The sequence below is a fragment of the Channa argus genome, chromosome 13 (genome assembly GCF_033026475.1).
Source record: "Channa argus isolate prfri chromosome 13, Channa argus male v1.0, whole genome shotgun sequence".
In the NCBI taxonomy this organism is placed as follows: domain Eukaryota; kingdom Metazoa; phylum Chordata; class Actinopteri; order Anabantiformes; family Channidae; genus Channa; species Channa argus.
This window is the reverse complement of record NC_090209.1, coordinates 15,353,385-15,377,218: the sequence shown is the minus strand read 5'-3', so window position 1 is coordinate 15,377,218 and position 23,834 is coordinate 15,353,385. Positions and strand designations below refer to the sequence as shown.

Below are 23,834 nucleotides of genomic sequence, written 5' to 3'. Positions count from 1 at the left end.
AACGCTACAAACCAGAAACAATTCCATTAACATGTTTCACCAGTGTTCACCAGTATGCAGTTAAAATTGTTGGAAATACTTGAAATAGAAATCTGGATTGGACCTGGCCTGCATACCATAATTTTTCTCCAGTCCACTAAATCAGTGCAGAGAGTGCGCTGACACTCCACAGAACATAAGACAGTGACAACATAAGCTCGGCATTATAAGACCTTTTAGACTGCTTCCATCTGCAGGAGCTTTCTGGCCGGTGGATTATCCGACAAGGAAATGGCTTACCCTCCTATCACAACACTCCTAGCTTTCATTCCAGTTATTACTACTTGAAATGGTTCTCTATATTCATGTATGTATAAATTAGATGAACTCCAATGTTACTTTCATGTTCACCCATACTTGAGACACACTGAAATCCTTCCATCCATCATGCAAGTACTTTAACTCATCAATTTACTCTGACCGGCATAAAAATAAAATAAAGTATGTTTTTGCTACATGTGTAATGTGCTTTTTTGCTGAGAACCAGAAACCGTAATTTAATATGGTCTTTAGTGGATTGTATGCCTTATGTTAAAGTAACATGTCTTTTCTTTTGAAATAACCTGTTTTGAAATTTGATTTTATAACCTCTTTTTAAGGTCTACAATAAAAAATACCCGTATGTATAAAAAGTAGGAAGCATTAAGATGTCTCACATTTCTGTTGATGCAAAGAATTGAAGGTCTGATTTCTGTGGGGGCATGTACAAATAAACAAGAGTGCTCACTTTTTGTAACAAAGTTTAACAGGTGACAGAGCTCAATATATGCTCAAATTCTGGCAAACAGTAGCAATTTTATCAATTAAAAAATGATCATAATATATTTGGCTATTCCTCAGCAGGAATTGAAACTATGTAAAAAGCAAAGTGAAAGACAGAATAATGAACATGAAGTTACTGTCAGCATTATGCAAAGGAACAATATTACCACTACTGTATACTACAAATTATCAAAATTCATAAATATTTGATATGAATTCCATTTTAAAATTGTTGCCATTTTTTCTTCTTGCCTGTAAGATTTAGACATAATAAGGTTAACCATGAAACCCCAGTAGACTACAGTATAACTGTGGGTAAGTGCAGACTGAGGCTGAGTGGGAGTGTGGGATCTTCCTCTGAGCTCGGTGGTTCTGTGTGCAGGCTGAGCTGAGGGCGAGGGCTAAACTCATGTATTTACACCCTCATCCCCTCTTAGGCCCAGGCCTGAACAGATGGTTTCTGTTTTTCCTGGCAGATTTGTGACAGAGCCACAAAAGGCCCCTGATTTGACATGAAGCCAAACGGTTAAGGCCGTTACTGGCAAGTGAAGGGGAAGGAGGAGAGAACAGCGGAGTACTGAGAAGGGGGGTGGGGGGTTAGCCGAGAGGGAGGAATAAAGACCCAGCAGAGGATAACAATGAACAATCATTGAATCCAACCACAACCCTTCCTAAAAATCTCTCCACAAATTAAAGTCTCTGCTAAACATGTAAGGCAGTTTAGCCACATGTGGGGGAGCAGAATGCACAGAGAGCATGTGATTTCTGTGTTCTGGTGGCTGATAGTGAGTTGTGTAAACATCCATTAGTGAAGCATGAAGCTCTGCTCCTTATGCTTCCTCCACAGTCTGTAGCCAAAAGAAAGGATTGCTTCCTGATTCATTTCATTGAGGTGAAGGGGGATATATTTCTCACAGCTAAATGAAACTGGAGTTTAATCATGTGTGTGCTCGACCCCTGGACTTGGCATTTATTGCCCAAGACAGGTTGTACAGTGAGTGGTTCCTGACTTTTCTATCATCCTTGTACTGACTGTAACTCTAGGGGGTAACATTGTAAATGCTCATGTGGTTAAGCAGGTCAGAGACGTACATTTGTGATGCACACAGGGCTATTGTATATGCTCTCAAATGAAAAGGCCTTTTAACAGCATTGTCATTAAAGCATCTGTAACCTTTGAATGATATAGATGACATGAGAACCTGTAACATATTTGCACAAAATAAGTTAGCTTGATGCTGGTTATGTGTTTAGAATAAGCCAATTCTAACTATAAAAACATTCATCAATCAAAAATTGTTGTACTAATGAAGTAGTGTCTTTTCCAGATTCAGTTATATGAATTGGCTTCATGTTTCTTTCCTGCTTTTCAATTTTCTGTTTTGGTAGTTTCTGAACAAAATCCAATGTGGAATTTAAATCTTTTATTTCTATTGCTGAAGCTGCACTATATTTCTAGTGGTTTTTGCAAAATAAACTCCAGAGGTCAAATATTCAAGGTATCAGCCTCATGTATGTTGTGAATTTAAAAATAGACCTACAGCACAGTGCTGCCTTGAACCTGCCGGCAGATGACGACAACTGAATAGTGAAAGGACCTTGGCTGGAGCAGAGAGGATGTGAAAGGCGGTTAAATAGAAGCCATTCCCTGCTGCGTGGAGCCTTTCTGCTGGAGAATGACTGAATAAGCTCTGCTTTCACAGGTCAGGGATGCACATGCTGAAGAATCAGCACTCGTGTTTTTCCTGCTGTAAGCGGTTTTGCCAATGAAAACAGATTGGATGGCAACAGTGCCTTTTTGCTGGAGGGTCGATCCTGCATGTTCTGCTGATAAGCTAGTCCCCAAAAACCACAACATGAAGCCTACCAAAGAACTCAATTACACAGGGAGTTTAAGCTCTCTAGGCTCCATCTATTAGGCTGAAAAAAAAGATTTTGCCAACACTCAGCTGCGCTAAATTGCCTGTGGTCTGCTAAAAGAACATCAATACATGCTGGCTGAGCTTCCATCAGCAAGCAGCGATTTTGCTGCCTAAACAATTTATATCATTTACCAAACGCGGAAGCCATTCTGTCACACCACTGACAGCCACTGCCAACTGGACCAGGCCCCTGTAGTTTGTAGCTGTATTAATTAATGTTTGGACCAAAGTATTTATAATCTTGCTCATCCCCAACGTTCTGTTGCTGAGCTAAAGATGTGGTAATGGATTCAATTTGACGTTTGTACAGATTTTACAAGGGCAAACATCTGTTGTGAGGTTGTGTTGAGAACACTGTTCTCCTGTTGGCCATCCTGTAAATGACAAAGTCTGGATGGGGAGGGGCACTCTACTTTCCCAGAGAGAACAAGATTCTGCAGGATGTGCTCGGCACATCACCTCCTGATTGATCTCACTGTCAACGCAAACACAGCAGTGTTTGAACAATAGGCATACAGCTCAGGTACACCATATGCCCTGCACATCAGAGAAGGCTCACCACTGTCCGGTCCCAAGTCATAACCAAAACCTAACAATAAACATAATTCATAAGCATTACTGACAATTACAGTTATGTTTTTCTAATTATTGCTGTGCAGCTGTTGGAATCAAAGTGTTTACCATTTGAGTGCACTTGTTTGACTTGTGACGTGAATCAAATAAACACTGTGGCATCATCTGTGTCAGCTTAGATAAGACACTGCACCTTTCTGTCGTTTCCACCTCCATGCCATAACAAAGTAGGACTCAGCAGGATAATGCCTCTATGCATCGGTTTTCAAGTTTAATTCTAGTCCTTAAAGTTTACATGGCTTGCAGCTGATGTTTTGCTTTGCAAGTAGATCCTGACTATATTTCATAATAAAAAAAAACAACAACTTATTTTTATATCTAGTTACTTCCCATAATTTTTCACTAATTCTCACCAAACCTGAATTAACTAAACTGTGTCAGTGCTAACATATACTAATGCCAATTGCCAATTTCTGTGCTTTAATGATAAAGAAGAGGAAAGTGGCCTTAAGAGAATAAACAACAAGAAACAGAAAGAGATTCTGGCAAAAACTAAACTGACAAACATATACACGTTACATTTTTGTTCTATGCTTTTAAAAGATTTTAATTTGTTTCCCTGAATTTATTAGATTATATTTGCTATAAATTCTATTGCGAAAGAATTGTTATAATCTGTAAAGACATTACAGTGATCTCTGAGTATAAAATAAATAAGTGATAGTAAGTGATGCATATTATACTTGAAAAAAAAATATAGTGACTGGCCACTGAAAACAGCTCTGATTCCAAATTAGTACAATTTCAGGTACATTAATTTGTTCTTACCTGCAAATTTAAATGGTAACGTTTTATGTGCAAGGTCACTGCTCTTCCTTTTCTACCTATCATATGCTTTGGGCACAATCCTGTATAACTAATTTGTTTTGAATTTGATCTAATTTTCTCTGTCAGTTGCCCCGCACAGCTGCACAGCAAACAGAGCTGTGGCTGATACAAATCAGTTCAGCAAATGCCAACTGCTGATATCCTCTAAAACCACATTTTTATGAAAACCCCTCCAGTAAAAATATCAGGCAAAGGGCTATGTGTGATCTGCTATTTCAGCACATTTAACAGTTTAAACAAAAGAAGCAGCGAGTTCATGTTCCATGACGTCCTCTCTGGACTGAAAGAAATGGTGGCAGAAAAGCCAGTTGCAAACGGTCAGATGACACACCCACTTCCCCCTGTGGGCCTTTATGTGACTTTATATAAAGCATTCCTGAGTGCTAGTCAGGCCTGGTGTGTTTACACAGCGCTGGGTGCTTACCACTGGCACTGACTGTTCGAGCTGTGCTGGCGCTTCAGGGGTAGCGCAGCTAATAGGGGCTAGCGAGAGGAACAGTAAGGGGGAGACGCACTGTACTTGGTCTCTGGATATCAGCTCAGGGGCTTTATGCTATGCAATTTAGTTCAACAACTCTGGTTCGGCCAGGATTTAGGGCAGGAACACTTATATTTGCTTCTTTCTCAAAGGCTGACATGCAAGTACAGTACCAGTAATATGTGTCGGTGACTGGAGATAATGGGAAAACCTCTGTTGTTTCCCAGACCTAAAATACTGTTGTGCTCATGTTCCAGAGATAGGATTTGGGAATGAGCAGAAAGAAAATAAATGGAGCCTTCCTCAGGGTATTGACTGGCACTCACTCAGATCTGTCTTACAACACAAAAGCAAGTTCAATCATAAGCAAAGTATTTTTTCCTCCCCTGTGTGACAACCCGGGCTTTTCAGTGTCTATATTGAGCTAAAGCTTCACCTTACTCCTTCTCCTCTGGTTGCTCCTACCCTACCCTTACTCTCTGTCATTTTCTTCTCTTTTCATATGTTTAAAGGGCAGTTTATTTTCCATTTGCAGGGGGAAAATTAATCTTTCTCTGCTCTGTGGTGGCGGCAGGCCTAGATCCTGGAGGAGGTCTATTACCTCTCTGCCAAGTACACTCCCCCTCTAGGTAAAACTGCATTATTACCTCCTTTATAGCCAATCAACTGGACTAGTCGTACATTTCAAAACCAGTAAAAATAATTGAACAAACCTCTGAAGAAACTGTATTCACACACTTTAATCTCTTATTAAAGAGATTCAAATTGGTTTGGAGGAATAAAAAAAAAAAAAGTATCACAAAGAAGGTAAAACTAAAGAGTTCTTGAATGAAAAAAAAAAGATCATCTGTAGAGGTGTTTGAAAAACAGGGCTGACATATCCTCAGCTCTCAGAACACAAAGAAGTAGTGAAACAGCAAGACATCTGACAAACACCTTTAATTTTTCCTTTGATGTCTACATTGGCATTATATCGGCACACTTTCAGCACAAGAGGCCTTAAGGAAACAGCAAGGCCTGCACTGTTTGGTGAATTATAATTCATACATAGGAATAATTTAACAGCTAGGCCAGAGGTGCAGAGGACATGGAAGCAACATGTACACCATGTTCCCTTTACTGCCAAGTATTGTGAAGATGAAAATGAAATCCTTCTCAGGCCCTTAAAGCCTTTCTTGCCTTGTGTAGAAGGTAAAGATGATAGCAAACTGTTGACATCTATCTGTTGTTAATCATTGTTAGGCATGGATTTGACCCAGTTTTACCCTGAAACAGGTCACAGTTTTTCAGTGATGATTAACACATTGACGCGTGCGCACTATAATGCTCCCACATAAAGCAGGGAAACTGACAAGAGAAAACATCCCTCTGCTTGTGTACACAACACAATTAAGAGAGTTCCTAAAAGCATGACAGATAGTAAATGGTTTTGTCTCCTACAATCAAAAGCTTTATCAGTAACTGACAAACGATAAAACTACTAGGAATAAACAATTACAATGCAATGATAATAAAGAAACAAAGTAATTCACCCTACATTAAAATTCAACCTGCTTTCACTGTTAAATTGACAGCGACAGTTTTGAATGCATAGACTCACCATGTTATTTATATTTTCCACTGCAGTTAAAAGATTTGTTCGCATCAGTAAATTTTGCAAAAAGAAGATCAGTATTTTCAGGTATGATTAGATGTTGATTAGTTAGATTAAATGTCACATAAAAGCAGATGTTAAATTTAAACTATGTATTTATGATTACAGATTTATCTCGAATTTATGTGGACACTATTGACTGGGCCTTAAATAAAGTAATAAGTTCTTAGTTAGTATGTGTTTGTGCCAGCCGAGTACTGGCTAAGCACTTAGTAATTCCTTCTTTTAAGGTAATAAATAATTTTGTTAAAAGTCTGTGTTTATTCTTAAAATGCTTCCGTCACACGCAGCTTTTTTATTATACTCAAGCAATTATTCAGCATTTTTAGTGAAATGTGCTACAACATGGTTTAAAAAAACCAAAAAAAAAACCAAAAAAACAAACACTTTAGCACACGTGTGACATAAAGCAGACTGCTCTTCAGACCTGAGATGCTATAAACACAGTAGCTCACATCACATCTGCAAAACCTGTTTACAACTCGCTAACAGCAGGTGCTAATTAATGTTCAGCACGTCACTTGTTAGGTTTAAGTAGCTGTCTGTGAAGCACATTTAGACTTTTCTCTTCTCAGGTATCACAAGTGTTTTTTCTCCAGACAGCTTGAATGGAGATCAGATAATACTGCAGCAGAGTTGTTGGCAGACTGCACTTACCTCTTATCAATAAGACCTCTGGTTAAAAACTACATACACTCAAAATATCACACAGACACTGTTATACTGCTCAATCTGTCGATAACTTACAAGCAGACCACAGGTGCCTTAGTTTAGATTCAGTTTCCATTGTAGTGCCACAAAACAAATGAAGCACAGAAAAAAAGTTCTACAGTATAATGAGTAATAAATCATCTTACCGTTTCTTTATTGGGCAGCAGCTCTTTTCGGATCCTAAAGAAGTTTTTGCCGAACTGTCTCAACCCTTTAATGAAGCGCTTCTGCAATTTTTTTTTTTTGGGGGGGGGGGGCAGAGAGAAGAAGAAGAGATTAGTTAGTATCTGTGAAGTCAGCTAAACTGCGACAACACAAGCTTACTGGCTAAAACCATGACCAAAAAACAACAACAACAACAACAAAAAAAAAACCCCACAACAACAACAAAAATAAAAACCAAACAAAAAACACTGTTTTCATTTCACTAGTCTGTGGTTGGAGAGGTTTGATTTGTATCTAGAAACCTCTCTAGCCGTTTAAACTCCGGAGCAAACACAGCCATGGCAGGGCAAAAATGAGAGAGGAAATGACAAGTAAGGCTGGGACAGACGCTGAGATTAAGCTCCTCTTTTCATGTAGTGGCAAATTACAGATAGACAAATACAAATTAATATAAAAACAATTATAAAAGATTCGAATGGATGAGTGTGTTGTTAATCTCACAAGTCAAAAGTTCAAAGTCAAAACCTAAACTTGAGAGCTATAAAGGAACGCTTCACTGTGCATGGTGGCCAATTTGACAAATTCAAAAGCAATGATAACGTGTCAGGATTGACAAATACATCCAGATAACACTGAAAGGAGACTAACAGCACCATGACCGAAATTGCTACTTACTAACAAGATGTTTAATCTGACATGAAAACTTAATGTGAACACACCACCTCACCTCAAAGCACCAAAAACAGAAATGAATAAATATTCATAAGGTAAGAAGTCTAATTTTATTTCTTCTTCTTTAAATACCACAGACCGCAAGCCATAAAAGCGGAGGCTAAAAACATTCATAATCAGCGAAGCAGACAAGCAACAAATTTACTTTCTTTCCAGAGGCGAGCCCCGTTCCTCAGTGATCTCAGCGAACCGTTTCTACCAAGTAACTCCAGCAAAAAGCAGGGAAAAGTCCTCAGGGAACACGGCACAAATCTCCTCACACATCCACAGTTAAAGGGAAAAATTAGGGGGAAAATCCAAAATGTCTTCGACTGTACATCGCTTTTTAAAATCCTTTTATTTGTTTTATGTTTTTTTTTTTTACAAGCAAGAAATAGCTTGTCACTCTCTGCTCTTCCACTACAAAGGGGAAGGCTTTACATGTGATCTTTCTGCAAGAGAGCCTCTGGTTTTCAGCAGGCTGGAAAACCCGGAGTGGAGTACTGGGCTTCATGATAGTGTCAGGCACAGTGTTCATTTCAGCCTGTTCTCAATCCTCACACACTTGACAAGTACCAGGCTTCATGTCTCTACCCCACACAGGAAAAACCCAAGTCACTATTTGGTATAACAACTACATGAAAGCTGTCGGTTTTCCTATAAGGGAACCACAGCAGCCTTTAAATGTTTTCAGGGCTTTGGGTAAGCACGCACACAGAGGCACAAACTTAACTAACTGCCAGCCCGAAAGGGGAGGCAGTGCTGATACAATTTGTGTGGAGAAAGGTCTTGGTCATGGAAGAAGGAGACAAGTAAGAAGGAAAACCTGACACAGAGTCTCGTCTGTGTGTCAGGAATTCATTTTCCACACCATGTATAGTACGTTATGTAACCACAGATTGTTTACGTGCTCAAGTTCAGTGGGGAACAAAGACCAGATTTTCAGAAGTAACACAGTCAGCTGCAGAACACAACTGTCTTTCAGAAGGAAAAATTACAGGCGAGCCAATCTCAACAAAGGAAATGAATGACTGTGTTTAAAAGAAAAACACACAAACAAATTCAATAGTTTCAGGCTCTGTAGTTTTAGTGTGTAATTGTGATGAACAAAAAAGAAAAGTATAAGTCTAAGCTAAAGCAGACTAAACAATCAAACACAAGAGGCCTAATTAGAACCTAAAACACTTGACAGCTGGACAAAAAGGCCTGTCCTATCACTGTCATGAGATACTATTTGCATTAATCACAGTGAAAGTGTAGTGGTTGATTAGCCAGTAGATGGAGCCGTCTCCAACACAAGCGTTCCTAAACCCATGTCAAGCCACTTGAAGGTTTATGAGCAGATTACCATTTGTACTGTCAATCAAGCTTCAATTTAGCTAAATATAACAGATGGAAGGCCACAGCAGAATTTCAGAGGATCTGAATCTAACAAGGCTTGCTTTACCGATGGCATAAAGAGGTAAACTAAATTCCACTGAAATACAGGCTTCAAAAATGTGCAGGAAGCACAAATATTTCATTAACTGGATGTACAATCTTGAGTCATGACATGTTTCTTTAGCAGCCTAAGGGTGAGAGTGCTGATCATTACCTGAGGTTGTGGATCTGAAATGACAAAAATCAATTAGATCTTCCCATGCAGCCTGTGTCTGTCCTAATTATGTCACTTTAATTATGTTCCTCAACTGTACTATTTACCCAGTCTGTCAGTCTCCACAGAGGAGCTGTGCTCCCTCCTCCCTTCCGTTTTCTTTCTCTTGCTGGCTCCCTCCTCCCTCTCTACATGTCGGCTCCAGTTTAAGGCTCCATTTCAGCTGCCTGGGCTCACTGCTCTCCAGCCCAGCTAATAAATCATCCGCCAATCTGCTCTCTGAATCGCTCTGCCCCTGCTCCGATTGCTCGAGCCCTCCGTTGCTAGGCAACAAGGCAGCAGAGGAGGGGCTGAAAGCCAGAGCAAGAGAGTGAGAGGAGAGGAGGGGGGGAGAAGCTGGGTAGAAGTGCTACCAAATGGCCATCCGCTGTGCAGAAACAACAAGCTTCTCCCTCTGAGTGTGTTCCAGAGAGCTGGCACTTTTCACCCGCCCTAGGTTTTTCCTCACAGCCTAACAGTGCACTATTGTAAGGCTGCAGAGGAGACATGTAAAAGAAGGAGGACAACGAGTAAAAATGATTCAATAGGCTATTGTTGTGTGTGCGCACTTCCTGCTTGAGAATTGATTGCTGGGAGTTGAAAAACTGGTTAAGATAATGCGGACGTATGCCGAAGATGTTATCATGATGACAAAAGCAGCGCAGGCTCACACAAAGAACATAATTCCTGCTAAATGTCATTCCATTAAAATGCAGACGTTAGACCGTCCAATGGCAAACAAAGTCACTTTCACTCAATATGGAGTCATTATACTTGACTTGGTGTTAAAAGCTGACCTTTCCATGCCTGATGTGTATAAACCCAGAGGGCCAAGGGCAATCAGTCAGCTAGTCAAAACCAAAGGGAAAATAACTTCTATCTCTTACGAAATATCAGCTCATAATAAGCTTGGCCATGGGGTGGAGAGAGGAAATCACAACATGTTTGAAGAAGAGAGAGTGAGACCGCATTGACAGACAGTAGACTTGCCACATCCTCTTTGCAATGACAACATAGATAAAAAAAAAAAAAATCCATGTGTAGATATGAAGAAATGTAGTTATGTTAAAAACAGAGATGTGTCCCTTATTTACAAACCCGTTAAAAGCCTTAAATCGAGAATATATTTTTCTGTAGCTCTAATGTTACTTCAACAAAGCAAAAGTCCTGTTTTTGTATTTACCCAATAACTTTGGCAAGCACAGTAACATCCACTGTTTCCTTTGGCTTGTACTGACATAAAAGGTGACAGGAAATTCCAGTACACACCCATCCTGTCTTCTATTTAGATAAAAAAAACAATGCTAGAAAGCCTGGTTGGCGTTATACCATAATGGTGATAAAGTTGCTACTAAAGTGTCATATCAAACAGAGCTCCCTCTACAACTGAGGACCAATAAATTAAAGCATTTCATCACAGGGTGGCATGTTGTGCATCTTCCGCCTGTGGTGTTTTTGCTGGGGTGTTGTGTCTCAGGTATGTGTTCTACCACTGGGGGGCCTCTACTCTCTCTTTTTTCTCCCTTCATTTGCACCACAGAGCTTTTGGCGGCATGCTCCAGTCATCCATCAGCTGAAGACACAGCCGGAGATAAGCCGCCGCACAGTGGAGCTGGCTGAGGAATAGACCTCCTGCTCCACAACAGTAATAGATCAGCCTCTCTCCCTCTGACACGGTGACACACAGCACAACCACTGTGGCTGTTTCTGATTGTTTATATGGCACCACCTGTTGGTTGATGCATTATTAGCACCACTTAACAATCAGCCATGGAAGCAGCTTTATGTGCAGAGATGATTTCAATATATTAGGTTATTCAGTGCATAAACCTTTTGGTGCAATTCACAAAGGCTTTAGATGCTAAATACTCAAGATGAGATGATATAACATTAGTTTAAGTTTCAATATGACTGCCAAACTGAATCTAAGTAAATACCTTTCAAAAATAAATATATAGATCTGATATTTATGAGATCAGTCTATATTATAAAGTAGTATTGTTTTTCACATTAGAAAAAAGAACATGTGCAAGCACTTAATCAAAAGCATGTATCTATATCCAAAAAAATGTCAGTAGTGACCAGCTAGTCATCAAAAATTGTTAAGCAATTGTTAACGAGCTAAATCTGTAAAAGTATTGTTCTGATCTAATAAAGCAGCTGTCGTCCCCATAGTTGAAAATCACATCCTTTCAGATAATTGTGGTTTTATGCTGTATAACAACTGGTTACTTAGATCAAATACATTTAGTGTTGCAACATTATTCCAATTTTGCAATACTGCATCAGTCGAGAAACCTTTAGCAGCACCAAAAAGAAATGCCCAATGTGTATTTTACTTGAAGTGCTTTCTGTTCCTAGTTTGAAAGGGTTTATTTTTACAGTTGAGACTATCGCACAATCAAAACAACGGAAAAACAGATTTGTGTGGGCCGTAAGCATTGATTTGGCTTCTGAAAAAACACACACATAAAGAAGCGGTGTATCAGAATTGCCTCTCTCAGACTTTAGAAAATGCAGAGGACTGTTCCATGTCTGAAATAGTTTCACTCATAATGACAGATTACCTTTTTGCTTTTCATGGTGGTTCAATCAACTACTCCTCTGCTCTCATCCGCCTGCTGAGTACTATATAAGGTGGCTACAAGGAACGTTTGACTGTGCTGTGAACGTTTCTGATAAAATATTTAACTTTTATAATATCATAGATAATGACTATAGATCATTAGTGAAACATGGAAATGGAAATTACAATGTTAGCAGTCTCATCTTTCTTTGGGAGAAATTCTAAACATTTTTCTAGAGTAGAAGAATTTAGATGAGGTCCATTATTATGTGTTATGTGGCCGCAGCTGGAGTCAGAGAGAGGAGAGGTGGTGTGGGGGGGGGCAAGATAAGTCATGTGGGGGAGGGAAGGGTGACAAGTGTCCCTACAGAAAGGCTGATTCTGTCATTTCAGCTGCCCCCACTGTCACTTTTATTCACATCTCTAAAAGAATACAGGGGTAGGGTGAAAAAAAGAGCAGGCAGGAATAATGAAGCTAGTCCTGGGGGGATGAAATGGAAGGGGGAGAGCAAAAGGAGACGAAAGGCAGAGAGAAGGGTGATGAATAAATGAGGAGCAGCAGGGCTGATTTCTGTGCATCAAGGTTGGGGCTACATTTACACCTGTCCCTCAAAGCAGCAAGGCTGAAAAGGCACAACTGCTTATCAGATCACTAAGAGATTTGTCCTTGGCCAGCCAGAGTGAAGGTGCAACCTCCCCAGGCTGTAGACATGGTGGGGCAGGAGGAGCACAGATGGCCTGCTGACCGCAAGCACCCGCAAACACAAAACATACCAGCTACTAGACATGGTTGCCGAGTTGCTGACAACTCCACTTCAGTTACATAATGAATAATAATAATTCATGTCAAATTATTGTAATTGTGATGTAAATTGACTGTGGAAGACAGGTCCATATATAGTATAATCTGTAATTTTGTATACATGTTGCTATACTGTGGTGAAAAGCTAGACCGATAATTCAGCCTGGGCAATACAGTACATTATTAATCACTAGCTTACTTATTATATATACACTTATATATACACTACTCACAAAAAATTAGGGATATTCAACATTCGGGTAAAATTTATGTAATATGTAAACAAGCAGTGATATTTTGATATCATGTGTGATATCATGAAAGTAATGTTTAATCACCTTGTTAGAGAACAGAATCTTATTCAATAAGTACTGAAACATTAAACAGTTGGACACATACATTTAAAAGTTTAGAGAAGGTCAAATTAAGTTCACCTATAAAAGGATATAGTGCATTTTAGGTGCATTCTGAAATTTCACTCAATTTATACAGCTGCAAAAAAAAACAAAAAAAAAAAAAAACAAGGTTTAAAGAAATTTAGAAAGTGTCTCCATTAAATAGTTTGTCCACCAGAGAGCAAAATCTTCTCAGTATCTTACTTACATTGCTTTATAGAAAACAAATGTAAAGCCTCCACATTAAAATAGATTACAGCATGAACTGAAGTTACAATGGGCTATTATGTTGCTACAGAATTTTAGGAAACCTCCACATATCAGTACCAATTAAAAAATTCAGTTTAAGCTGTATTGTGTAATTAAATTTCACTGAGTACAATAATCCTTTAAAATTCCAATAATTATTTAAATAATAGCTGCTATAAAAACTAATTACTGAAGTGACTACCTTTTGATCTGAATTTAGTTATTTACAGCTTCTAATGTTGAGCCACTGCTTTGCTTCTTTGACAAGTGGTGTGTAGTATAACTTTTGTGGTGGAGTGTGGTCACCATTCAAATGTCTTTCCTGCACTAATCATCTTTACAAAGCAGTTTAGCTTAGCACCACCAAGCATGCACAAATAAAGGCAAAGTCCTAACTACTCCACAAAGAGATCACTGACTTTATTTTTTGTGACTCGCTAAGGTCGTGCCATTCTCTCTGGCTTTATTCAAATTTGCCTATCGTGATTAATTACAAGACAGAAATAATTATTCACTTAGACTGGATCTGAGCTGCTGGATTCAAAGCATAAACAAATTAAAAAAAACAATGCTTCAGCATTAAAATATAATATAAAATAATATTATTATATAATAAGCAAAAATTATGATTCACCCAGGAGGACGAAAAGCTAAGACAAAAGACTTGAAGATCCACAGTGAGAACAGCGAGTACTGTTATCTTGCTATCTAAGCAAGTGGGTATACAAATATGTAGTGCAGTGTGTCATAAGGCATCAAGGCCAAACCCACAGATCTCAGTTGTTTTGATACAGTGTCATCCTGTGCTTTCTCTTTGCTCATGATGTATTGTTTGATCAGGGAGAAGGGCTGCTATTTTCTGATTTCATTCCATGAACAGCTGTGGTGAAATTCACATCTCAATTCAAATGGAGGCTAACATAACTGCCCCTCAATCCTCAATGCCTTTTAGACTTTCAAGCTTAAGATTTATTCTGTGGGTGATAAACAGGATGCAGCTGCTCTTGAGCCTTGGGAGATGGGGCCAAGAGCCTAGTGTTAACTCTTTCTCAATGGCTCCCTCTAAAGACACAAACCCAGCTCTGACAGACAGCAGGGATCCACATAAAAATCAAGACATCAAGAAACTCGAGACATTCTTGATGTCTCAACAGAGAGAAAACTACAGGATGCAGTGAAAGAATAAAAGATCACTTTTTGGCGTATGCAAATTGTATCATTCAAATGATTATTTATCAAACAGGCTTTATGTGAACGCATTTCCAAAGTAAAAGAGATGGTTCTCCTACCACTTCATCCTCAGACCAGCACTTCTCTATCAGTTTGGGTACCGGCTTCTTAACCAGGCGCTGGAGAGCCTTGCCTGCATCATAGCTGCTCTCATGAAGCTGTGGAAAAGTCCCCAAATATACATCAACAGAATTCTGATTATATAAAAAGATATGGATAGAGTAAAAGGTTATTTTAGTGATGTGCTTATTTAGTTCACAGTAAGATCTAGAGAATATTTACAACTGTACTGACATATTTTGTTGTGCTTGATATGCAACAAATGTTTTTTTACTAGAAATCTCAAAGTCAAAGCATCAGAGGAAATGTTGTGCCAACACATTGACAAAGAGAAATGCTGTTCAGCTTTAAGCCCTATGTCACATTTACTTGGGTGAAACAGGCAGTGGCAGAGCTCTTCCTCTGAGAATAAACAAGCATTACTCATTGGAATTGCAAATAGAGGAAGGTCAAGAGACAATGACCTGCCTGCTATGTTAATTTTCCAGTTTATAAGTCAGAATATAAATGCCCTGTTTATGATGATTCTAATGTCTTTCGTGTGCTTGATTCCTCAGTATTCATTGTCAATGTGATGGACAAATCTCTCATTATGCCTAATGTATTGTAAGCCTCTGAGGCTGGGTTTACTAAAGGGGCCTACTCTACTGGCTCAGAGCCCTTATCATTGCCAATCACTAAAGAGCTGCACAATAGCTACAGTAACAATGTGATACTTGTAACTCAAACACAGTAAAACTGAAATGGATCAGCGTTATTCCTCTTATGTACATTTGATGTGTGTTAGACTTTCATAGCTACTTACAGTGTTAAGTGCGTTTAATGTAGTGTCGTCTCTAGAAGCTGCTAGACACCCGTCTTCTGTTGAGCCTCCGTCACACATCCCTGCAAAGGCAGCCATGCTCCTGCCGACACAACACAGATCACATCAACTATGAAAAGGCCACAAACACCTGCAGCCACTGAACTGCTATGAGATCACTTCAGTGACTTAGCATTCATGCATTTTTTTTCAACCATGACTCATAGGCAAAGCTGAGGTGATGACAAGCATCTTCATAGATTTCACCCTTATTTACCAATGCTAAAAAGTGTTGACATGGTGACAAGGCATGGTGGCAACATTTTTTATTCTTTTTTATTTATTTTTTTGGCTGCACTTTGGTTTATGTTGGATAAATTCGATGTAAGGGTCAAGTAAAACAAAGTGAGTATTAAACAAAGTTAGGAAGACTCACTGGGGTGCCTCACTCAAAGATTACATGCATCCAGTTTCAGGTGTGTGCATGCATCTGACCATGGGCAACACACACACACCTGTAGAGCAAAGGTGCCTCGGAGAAGCAGACTGAAGAGATGTGTTTTATTTGTGTTTCTGTGTAACAATTGGAAAAGAACTTTTGGTTTCTCTAATTTATGGATTTCTTCTTACTAACACCACTGCCTCTTTTCATTCAATCACTATGACTGCATTTACATGCACTGAAGTACCCGGTTACTCAAGAGAAATCAGGTTTCTTGGGTAGTTGGGGAATGCTGTTTAAATGCACATAAAGAAAACTAGTTACTGGAAATCCACGTATATATGCGGCAGAAAAGTAACTGGATTTCTCCTCCACCTCTGACTTATTTTGAAAGCCTGGTGCCTGTATAGTGACAGAAAACCCTGCTTTGTCACTTTTCTTTCTGTTTTGTGTGTGTGAGTTTGTCTCACAACAGAGTGACAGCACAGGAGAGAGAAAGGATAAAAAGGGGAAACAGATGCAGCTTATCCACAACAGGAACTGTCTGAATTTAATTATTCAGTCAGAATTTATTTATTTAGTCTTTCCCTCAGCTGTGTTTCTACGTGCAGCCTTTTGTTATGCAGATGTGCAGTTGGAGAAAGCTGATTAGAAACCTAGTTACACATATACATGGCAACACAATGTGTGTTCTCCAACAGAAATCTATGTGAGGAAACCCGGTTTCCCTAATCCCCTACCCGGATTTTGGAAACCAGCTATGTCATTCTACTGCTACTCTTTCAGCTTTCACAGAACTGAAGAGGAGGGGCAAATTAATGACTGCATTTAACAACAGCAGTGGAAAAATCATATGGCCTTTAGTAAGATGAAAAAGTCCACCTACAGTGAATGGCTGGTTCTCATTCTTCGTGTGAGAAAAAGCGAATGTAGTGGCAGTGAAATTTTGGGCTGAACATCAACAAGAAGGGCTTTGAGACCCCTTCGTACCTATGCATGAGATGTCAAAAAGAACCGGATTGGCCATGAACATAGCATCACTAAGGCATCCATGCCTGTACTATTGTAAAGGGAAACACTGATTAAGTAAAAGTAAGTGAAAATTACATTGAAATAATTTGGCAATTTGGACAGTAGATCAGACAAAACAAGACATGTGCTGGGTTCTAGCATACTGTGAGGGGCATTTTCAATATTCAAATATCTAATATTGTATAGATCAAACAATTAATAATTTTAATTGAGACAGTAACATAAAATAATAAATCACACAAGAAACCTCTAATTGCTCCTTCCCCATTATACAATAAACTAAGTCTAATTTCTCATTAGTTATGACGCTTATAGCAATATTCATCTTGCATTTAACTACACTACAGTCCATGACGTGGTATGTTGATAATAAAAAAATAAATTAATTAAAAAGATAATTTGATGTTCTCGCATGTATACTTATGCTGCTTAAAAGAACTTTTCTGAGCAGGGCTATAAAATTTAGAGTTGTAACCCGCACAAATGCACTAATACACAGGTCTATAAAGTACTTGTATGCATAAAAAAAAAACATTTTTATAGAACAGACTTCAGTGAAATGTTTACAGCACTGTGTATAACAGTGACAGCTTGTGATTAGTTACACTCCAGCCACTTACTACAACATAGCACAGCAACCTGTTAACACATCATTTTCACAACAACAACAATTACAAGGAGCACAGATGATTGAATGATTTCATCCTATGAAACCACACCTGATGAAGTGTAACATTAATAAGTAGCATTAAAATACCACTCAAGACAAGAAGAAATCAGTTTGGCACTACTGATCTTGTGTTTAAAAAACAGGTTAATGGTAGCAAACTAAAGCTCCTATGTAGGTGTTTACTGTAAATGTGAATACTCTCAATGATGACACTGTAATATATGAATTTTTATGGACTGAATTAATGGCAGCTACACAAATATCGGTCAACTTTAACCTATTTGATGATAGCTTTCTAGCAGGTTAGAGCTTACAGCACCGCCAAGTCTGCGCTCACCTTGCAGCTCTAAGGTACATGAGAAGGTCACAGTCATTGACCCCTGGCATCCAAACCAGCTCCTCATTTTCAGTCACGGCCTGGCCACCAGGAGAGGGGAAAGGCTGCAGCTCTGGAAGCTTGGCCTAATTGGGCCCAGAGAGAAGGAAAGGGACATATGGTGTCACACTACAAATAGCACGAAGCAGAATATCAGCTTTAAATCCCCTGTCACTGACTTTTTACTATGCGGATGAGTGGTGGCAGCGGGGAATGGGGACAAGTTACAGTCACAAAGATTTAAAATGTTAAAGCACTACTTAAGTGCCCTGCTCACATGAATTTCTGTCCTTGCCGCAGCTCTGACTGACAGTCCTGTTCAATGTGATGATGTATTATTTTTTACACTTACTTAAAGTACATGATTTTAGACAATTATCCATTTTGTGGAAACAACATTGCAGCGAACAATCTTGTTCATATAAGCAGCCTAAACTATTGGGGTAAAACTGTGGTAAAGCTGGTTTTGGTGAAGACTTAGGCTGATAACATGTTGCATCTCAGTTTATTTTCTTAAGTGACAAACGATACACAAAATGAGATGAACTTTTATCTAGGTGGTACAGAGTTGTTGTATTTTAGCTTACTGCATGAAAAAATCCACAGATGTATGAGACAATTTGTTACTAAGAGTGCAATTTTTTCCCCTAAATAGGAAGGGGTTTTAAAACTTTCACCAACAGTAGAAAACTCTGTCAAGTCAACTACTCGGTGTTGTGTACATTGTCCAGTTACTTACTTGGTGACTGGGTCCCACTCGGATTTCCCCTTGAGTGCTGTTTAGCCGCCTAAAAAAGAAAAGAGAGAGAGATCAGATTGAACAAATTAGTGAAACAACAAGAAAAAAATACATATTTGGCCGCATCTCAAGGCTAGCTGGAGTAAATCTGTCAGCGTTGTATCTGTTGAATTACCTAAACAACTACACAAAAGTCACAGGTGGATACTGTGACTGACTGAAGCTTCAAAGAAGGGAAATAACAAAATGAGAAGCACTAGCAGTTCATGACTGGGACGAGATCAAATAGAGACCAAAGGGACAATGTCTCTACTATTGTGTATTGTTTCAACTGCCACATCAGGCGAGAATAGTATATTGTTTTTTTTGTTTTTTCTCCCTAAAAAGCCAATAAAGATTTCAGAGAAATACATTTCAGTCGAGCTGAGCAAAGCACATTTGCAGGGCTGATATTGTGGATATAGCAATAAAACTGAATCCCCTAAAAAAGGGAGGAGGAAAAGAAGGGAGGAGGAGATGAGGGAGCAGGCTCTGGGTATGCAGGCCGAGAACTGCTGGTACAAATGCTGGTAGCCATAGCAACTACACTTTAATAATAGTGTTCCGAATCTCCAGCTGCAGTGGATTAAAGAGAATGACAAGATGTTCCTTTTGAAAAGCCTTTCCCTCTGTTGCCTAGGTAACAGCACAGATTTTCATACAGCAGAGTGTGGGGCAGCCCAGAATCTGTCAGCGTGATTTGCACCCAGAGAAGCTTGCACTCCATCATGTAGACCTGTAGGAAACCTGAGCAGTCACAGCCCTCTAGTCTCTTCACAGTCCTCAAACTACAAAACCTTATGACGAATACATAATTGACCCCACTTTCCTCACTCTTCTTTAACAGACTTTCTCGTCCTTCTCTCAGACCAAAGAGATTGATTAGATGGGGTAATCCATACTCTTTTAAACTATGGCTGACAGTAGCATTGGCACAGATGATATCAGCAGAGGCCAAAAACTGTATTTCAGCTATGATAAATGACCCCAGACCCGCCAGGACAGTGTGCTGCTCCAGAACATGTTGAAATACTTACTCGTTAAATTTTTATTACAAACATCCTTAGCAGATAAGACAAACCACATGCAATCACAATTTGGCAAAATTCTAAGCAATAAAACATAAATGTTTGTTATTGTGCTTGCACTTCAAATTATTATTTTTTTTTTTTTAATTTTATGACACTCTCCTAATACCTGAGTCCTTATTTACACTAATGTTCTTGTGTCATTATTTGACAACAACTTCTGAAACAGTTAAATTGAGTAATGCAAAACTAGCTAATAGCTAGTACTTTGGCTTTATGAGATTTAAAAAGCTTGAACTTGAACATATTTATATACAGTTATACTACTATATGTACAGTGATGAATGGTTACAACAAATTTGTGCATGTTGTCTAAAAACTAAAAAAAGCTTAAAAATACTGAGAAAGTATGAATCTGGCCTGTGTTCCTACTGAGGGAAAGTTCTACAAAAGTGTTCCTGACAATGTGCAGTCGGCCAGGTATGCGGCACGTTTGACAGGAGGCTGTAAGGATGACAAATGAGGACCTGTGCACCAGAATAAGAACAGTATGTCTGAAGAAAGCCATATTTTACACAGTTAAATCCTGAGAGCAGATGGTTGACATTCAGATGGAATGAAGCACAGGTCCTGAGAGAGGAGGCAGAATAAGGATGCACTGCAGCAGGAAGCTCCCAGGAGTTTCCCTAAAGACAGTAGGTGAACATAACAGCCTACTGAACAATTACAATTAAAAGCATGGGAGAACATTGGGATGTTTATATATTACATAAGAAACACTATTGACCCTGCAAAAGTACTATTCAAATTTATGTAGATAAATGTGAAAAATAAATTGCTCCAAAATTCGTGTTGTCATTTCCACTAAATGAAGTATTATCTGGCTGTTGTATTAGTTATAATACTGTGACTCGTAATATCACCCCCCCCCACCCCCTCCCTCCAATAAGCTGTTGTGCAGCAATAAACAACGTGAGATGTGCCATTTGTTACACATAAGTTCAGATCCAACTCAAAATTATCACATAATCTTGTCACGGAATTTAAAAGTTTCTTATTAAAGCCAAACAGCAACGTGACAGTCTGGTCAACTTTGTGTATGCAATCAAGCATCACCCCGCCCCCTCCATCAATTTCAGCCAATCAGAGCGCGCGTCTGTGGCACACTGACATAATTGCAGCACAGCAAAAACAGACCCAACTTCATGGTATTTAAGTACAACGATTAGCAGCGTATTCACATGAACGTGGGTTGGAGAGGTGGCAGAGCCGGTGGAGCTTTGTGTGCACCCCAGCATTGCTCCAGAACGCCATGTCATCCCGACTGTAAACAGGAACAGTAAAATGGAGCCGGGGTAGTCTCTTCGGCTCTTATTACAGTCATGTAACCATGCTGGGTGCGCATTTATCAGTTGAATATGTGCACATGCATCGCAAACACCATGCATTTGTCCGGACATGGCTGATAACGTAATACTAAAGTGTGATACAACAGTATTTCCATTATGGTAACGTTAGCGCAAACGCGTAACGGTATGTGATCTGCAGTGACAGCTCGTATGTTCAACAGCATTCAGGTCTCCGGCTTCTGACAAAATGTTATCGTGCTTCCAATCTCCCCCGGTTAAAATAATGTCAGTGAGGCGGAAAGCTTGCGAACATCACACAATTTAGTCAGACAGCAGGAATACCAAGCCAGCACTCGCGCAGCAACTAATAACGGTACGAGAAAGCACGACAATATGATCGCAAACCTACCTCCGGGGACTGAATAAATCGTCCATTTCTGACATCGAGCCCTAAGGTTGGGTGGTGACACTGTGTGTATAATGCTCGTTCCAATCAACTCCCCTCTCCCACCTATTTCTAGGTGCTCAAAATGGAGAACCACGCATTCGCTACGGAGAGGTATTCACTGAGCTTGTGCTGTGACCTCAGCCTGCACGTACAGCGTCGCAAGCTCTGGCGCTCCTCTACAGACACTACTGAGCATGTGCCGCGACCTCACACAAGCACACACGAACAGATACACACACGGTGGCAGACAGACACACATGCAGGATACGGAATCCATCTCCCCTTTATGTCTGCGCCATAATAAACAACAGGGAACTTGCAAGGCTGCAGACAACCCGCTCAGAATACCAAACGAGCGGAGGAGAGAAGGCAGGCAGGGAGGGAGGGGGAGCGGAAGAATGAACAGGGCCATGGAGGAGGGGGTTCCCAACTGGCAACCCTGAGTGCCAATAACACGGACTGCCGCTGCAACACGTGAGACAATCCAAAAACCACAACTGGTTAATAACAATGATGGTTTCTCCCGTGTTGCTGGAGCTTTTAAATGACTCCAGCAGCTCATCATGTGTAATAATCAACAAACATACCCCACCAGTCTTGTAAGCCATTATTTACATTTGAGAATATTTGAGCCAACATGGAGAAGCAGCTATGTAAAACATAAATAGTACAGCAGCAAATTAACAGATATAAGTCATATAAAAATGTAAATGTAAATAGATTTTTAAAAATATAAAATGGATGTTTTGATATAAACCACCTCATCTACCACAACAAAACGGCACTTAAATGTCATCTGCCTTTGCATTTAAACAAAATACTTATAATACCAATATGTGCCATCTCTACCTGTCAAACTATGTTACTACGCTCAACGGAGATTAGTAACATGGCTTTCACAATGCTGCCAGTGGACCAGCTTTAACAGTGATCACCTTAATCTCTAACCAACCTTTAACCACATCAATACTGGCAGCACAACAGTGGCACTAAGTGAATGAGGCTGACCTTAGTGTCAGTAAATACATGAATTAAACAGGAACAGCACTGATAACTCAAAACTAGTATATTATTACTATTAGTATAATGTTGGCATTAATTTAATCCAGGAAAAGCACAAGTGCTGATGATAGCAGTGACAGTGAACAAACACCCACAATACCAGGAACCCAAAATGGGAATGACTAAAGGTAATTCAGTCATCTTTAACTGTATTATGCACACTTATGTTTTTCCTATTGTAACGTATCCAAATAAAAATACAACCCCAATTCATTTGTAAAATGTAAATACAAAAACAATGCAATGATTTGCAAATCTCATCAACCCATATTTGACTGACAATAGAACATAAACAACACATCAGATATTTAAACTGAGACATTTTACCATTTCATGGAAAATAATAGCTCATTTTGAATTTGATGGCAGCAACACATCTCAAAAAAGTTGGAAGAGGATGATGTTTACCATTGTGTAGCATCCCCTCTTCTTTTAACAACTGTCTGTAAACATCGGCGCAGTGAGGAGATCAGTTGCTGGACTATTAGGAGAGGAGTGTGCTTATTGGTGCCTGATGCAGTATTATAGCTGCTCAACAGTCCAGGCCCTTTGTTGCTGGACTTGTATAATGAGCCAAATGTGTTGACAAAAGATCTGAATTGCAGGCAGTTCAGTTCAGTACTCAGATTCTTCTCCTCTAAAGCCATGCTGTTGTGATGGATGCAGTAAGTGGTTTAGCATTGTCTTGCTTAAATATGCAAGGCCTTCCCTGAAAGAGACACTTTCTGGATGGGAGCATATGTTGCTCTAAAACCTCTATGTACTTTTCAGCATGATGGTGCCTTTCCAGATGTGTAAGCTGCCCACACTATAGTCATTAATGCATCCTCATGCCATCAAAAATATAGGCTTATGAATTGCCTGCTGATAACAAGATGGATGGTTCCTTTCCTCTTTAATCCACAGGACACAATGTCCATGGATTGCAAAAACAATTTAAAATTTTGATTCACCTGAATGCTCCTCCATTTTTAAAAAATTCAATTACTAATCACCTACTTTTCCAGCC

The 23,834-nt window shown here is 39.4% G+C and overlaps 1 protein-coding gene across 8 annotated transcripts in view; it reads right to left on the bottom strand.

Moving 5' to 3' along the window:
- rerea (arginine-glutamic acid dipeptide (RE) repeats a) overlaps positions 1 to 23,834 on the bottom strand; it is a 121,464-nt gene that overhangs the window by 15,505 nt on the left and 82,125 nt on the right. For 6 of the 8 annotated variants that reach the window (XM_067528557.1, XM_067528558.1, XM_067528560.1 and 3 more), the window contains exons 7-11: positions 18,900 to 18,948; positions 18,122 to 18,246; positions 15,644 to 15,743; positions 14,838 to 14,936; positions 7,174 to 7,254 (exon numbers count right to left, since the gene is read on the bottom strand). In XM_067528557.1, coding sequence (XP_067384658.1) covers positions 7,174 to 7,254; positions 14,838 to 14,936; positions 15,644 to 15,743; positions 18,122 to 18,246; positions 18,900 to 18,948 — 454 coding nt within the window. Of the gene's footprint in view, positions 1 to 7,173; positions 7,255 to 14,837; positions 14,937 to 15,643; positions 15,744 to 18,121; positions 18,247 to 18,899; positions 18,949 to 21,724; positions 22,029 to 23,834 lie in introns of those variants that run through there. The other 2 variants (XM_067528563.1, XM_067528562.1) reach the window with 2 other exon arrangements.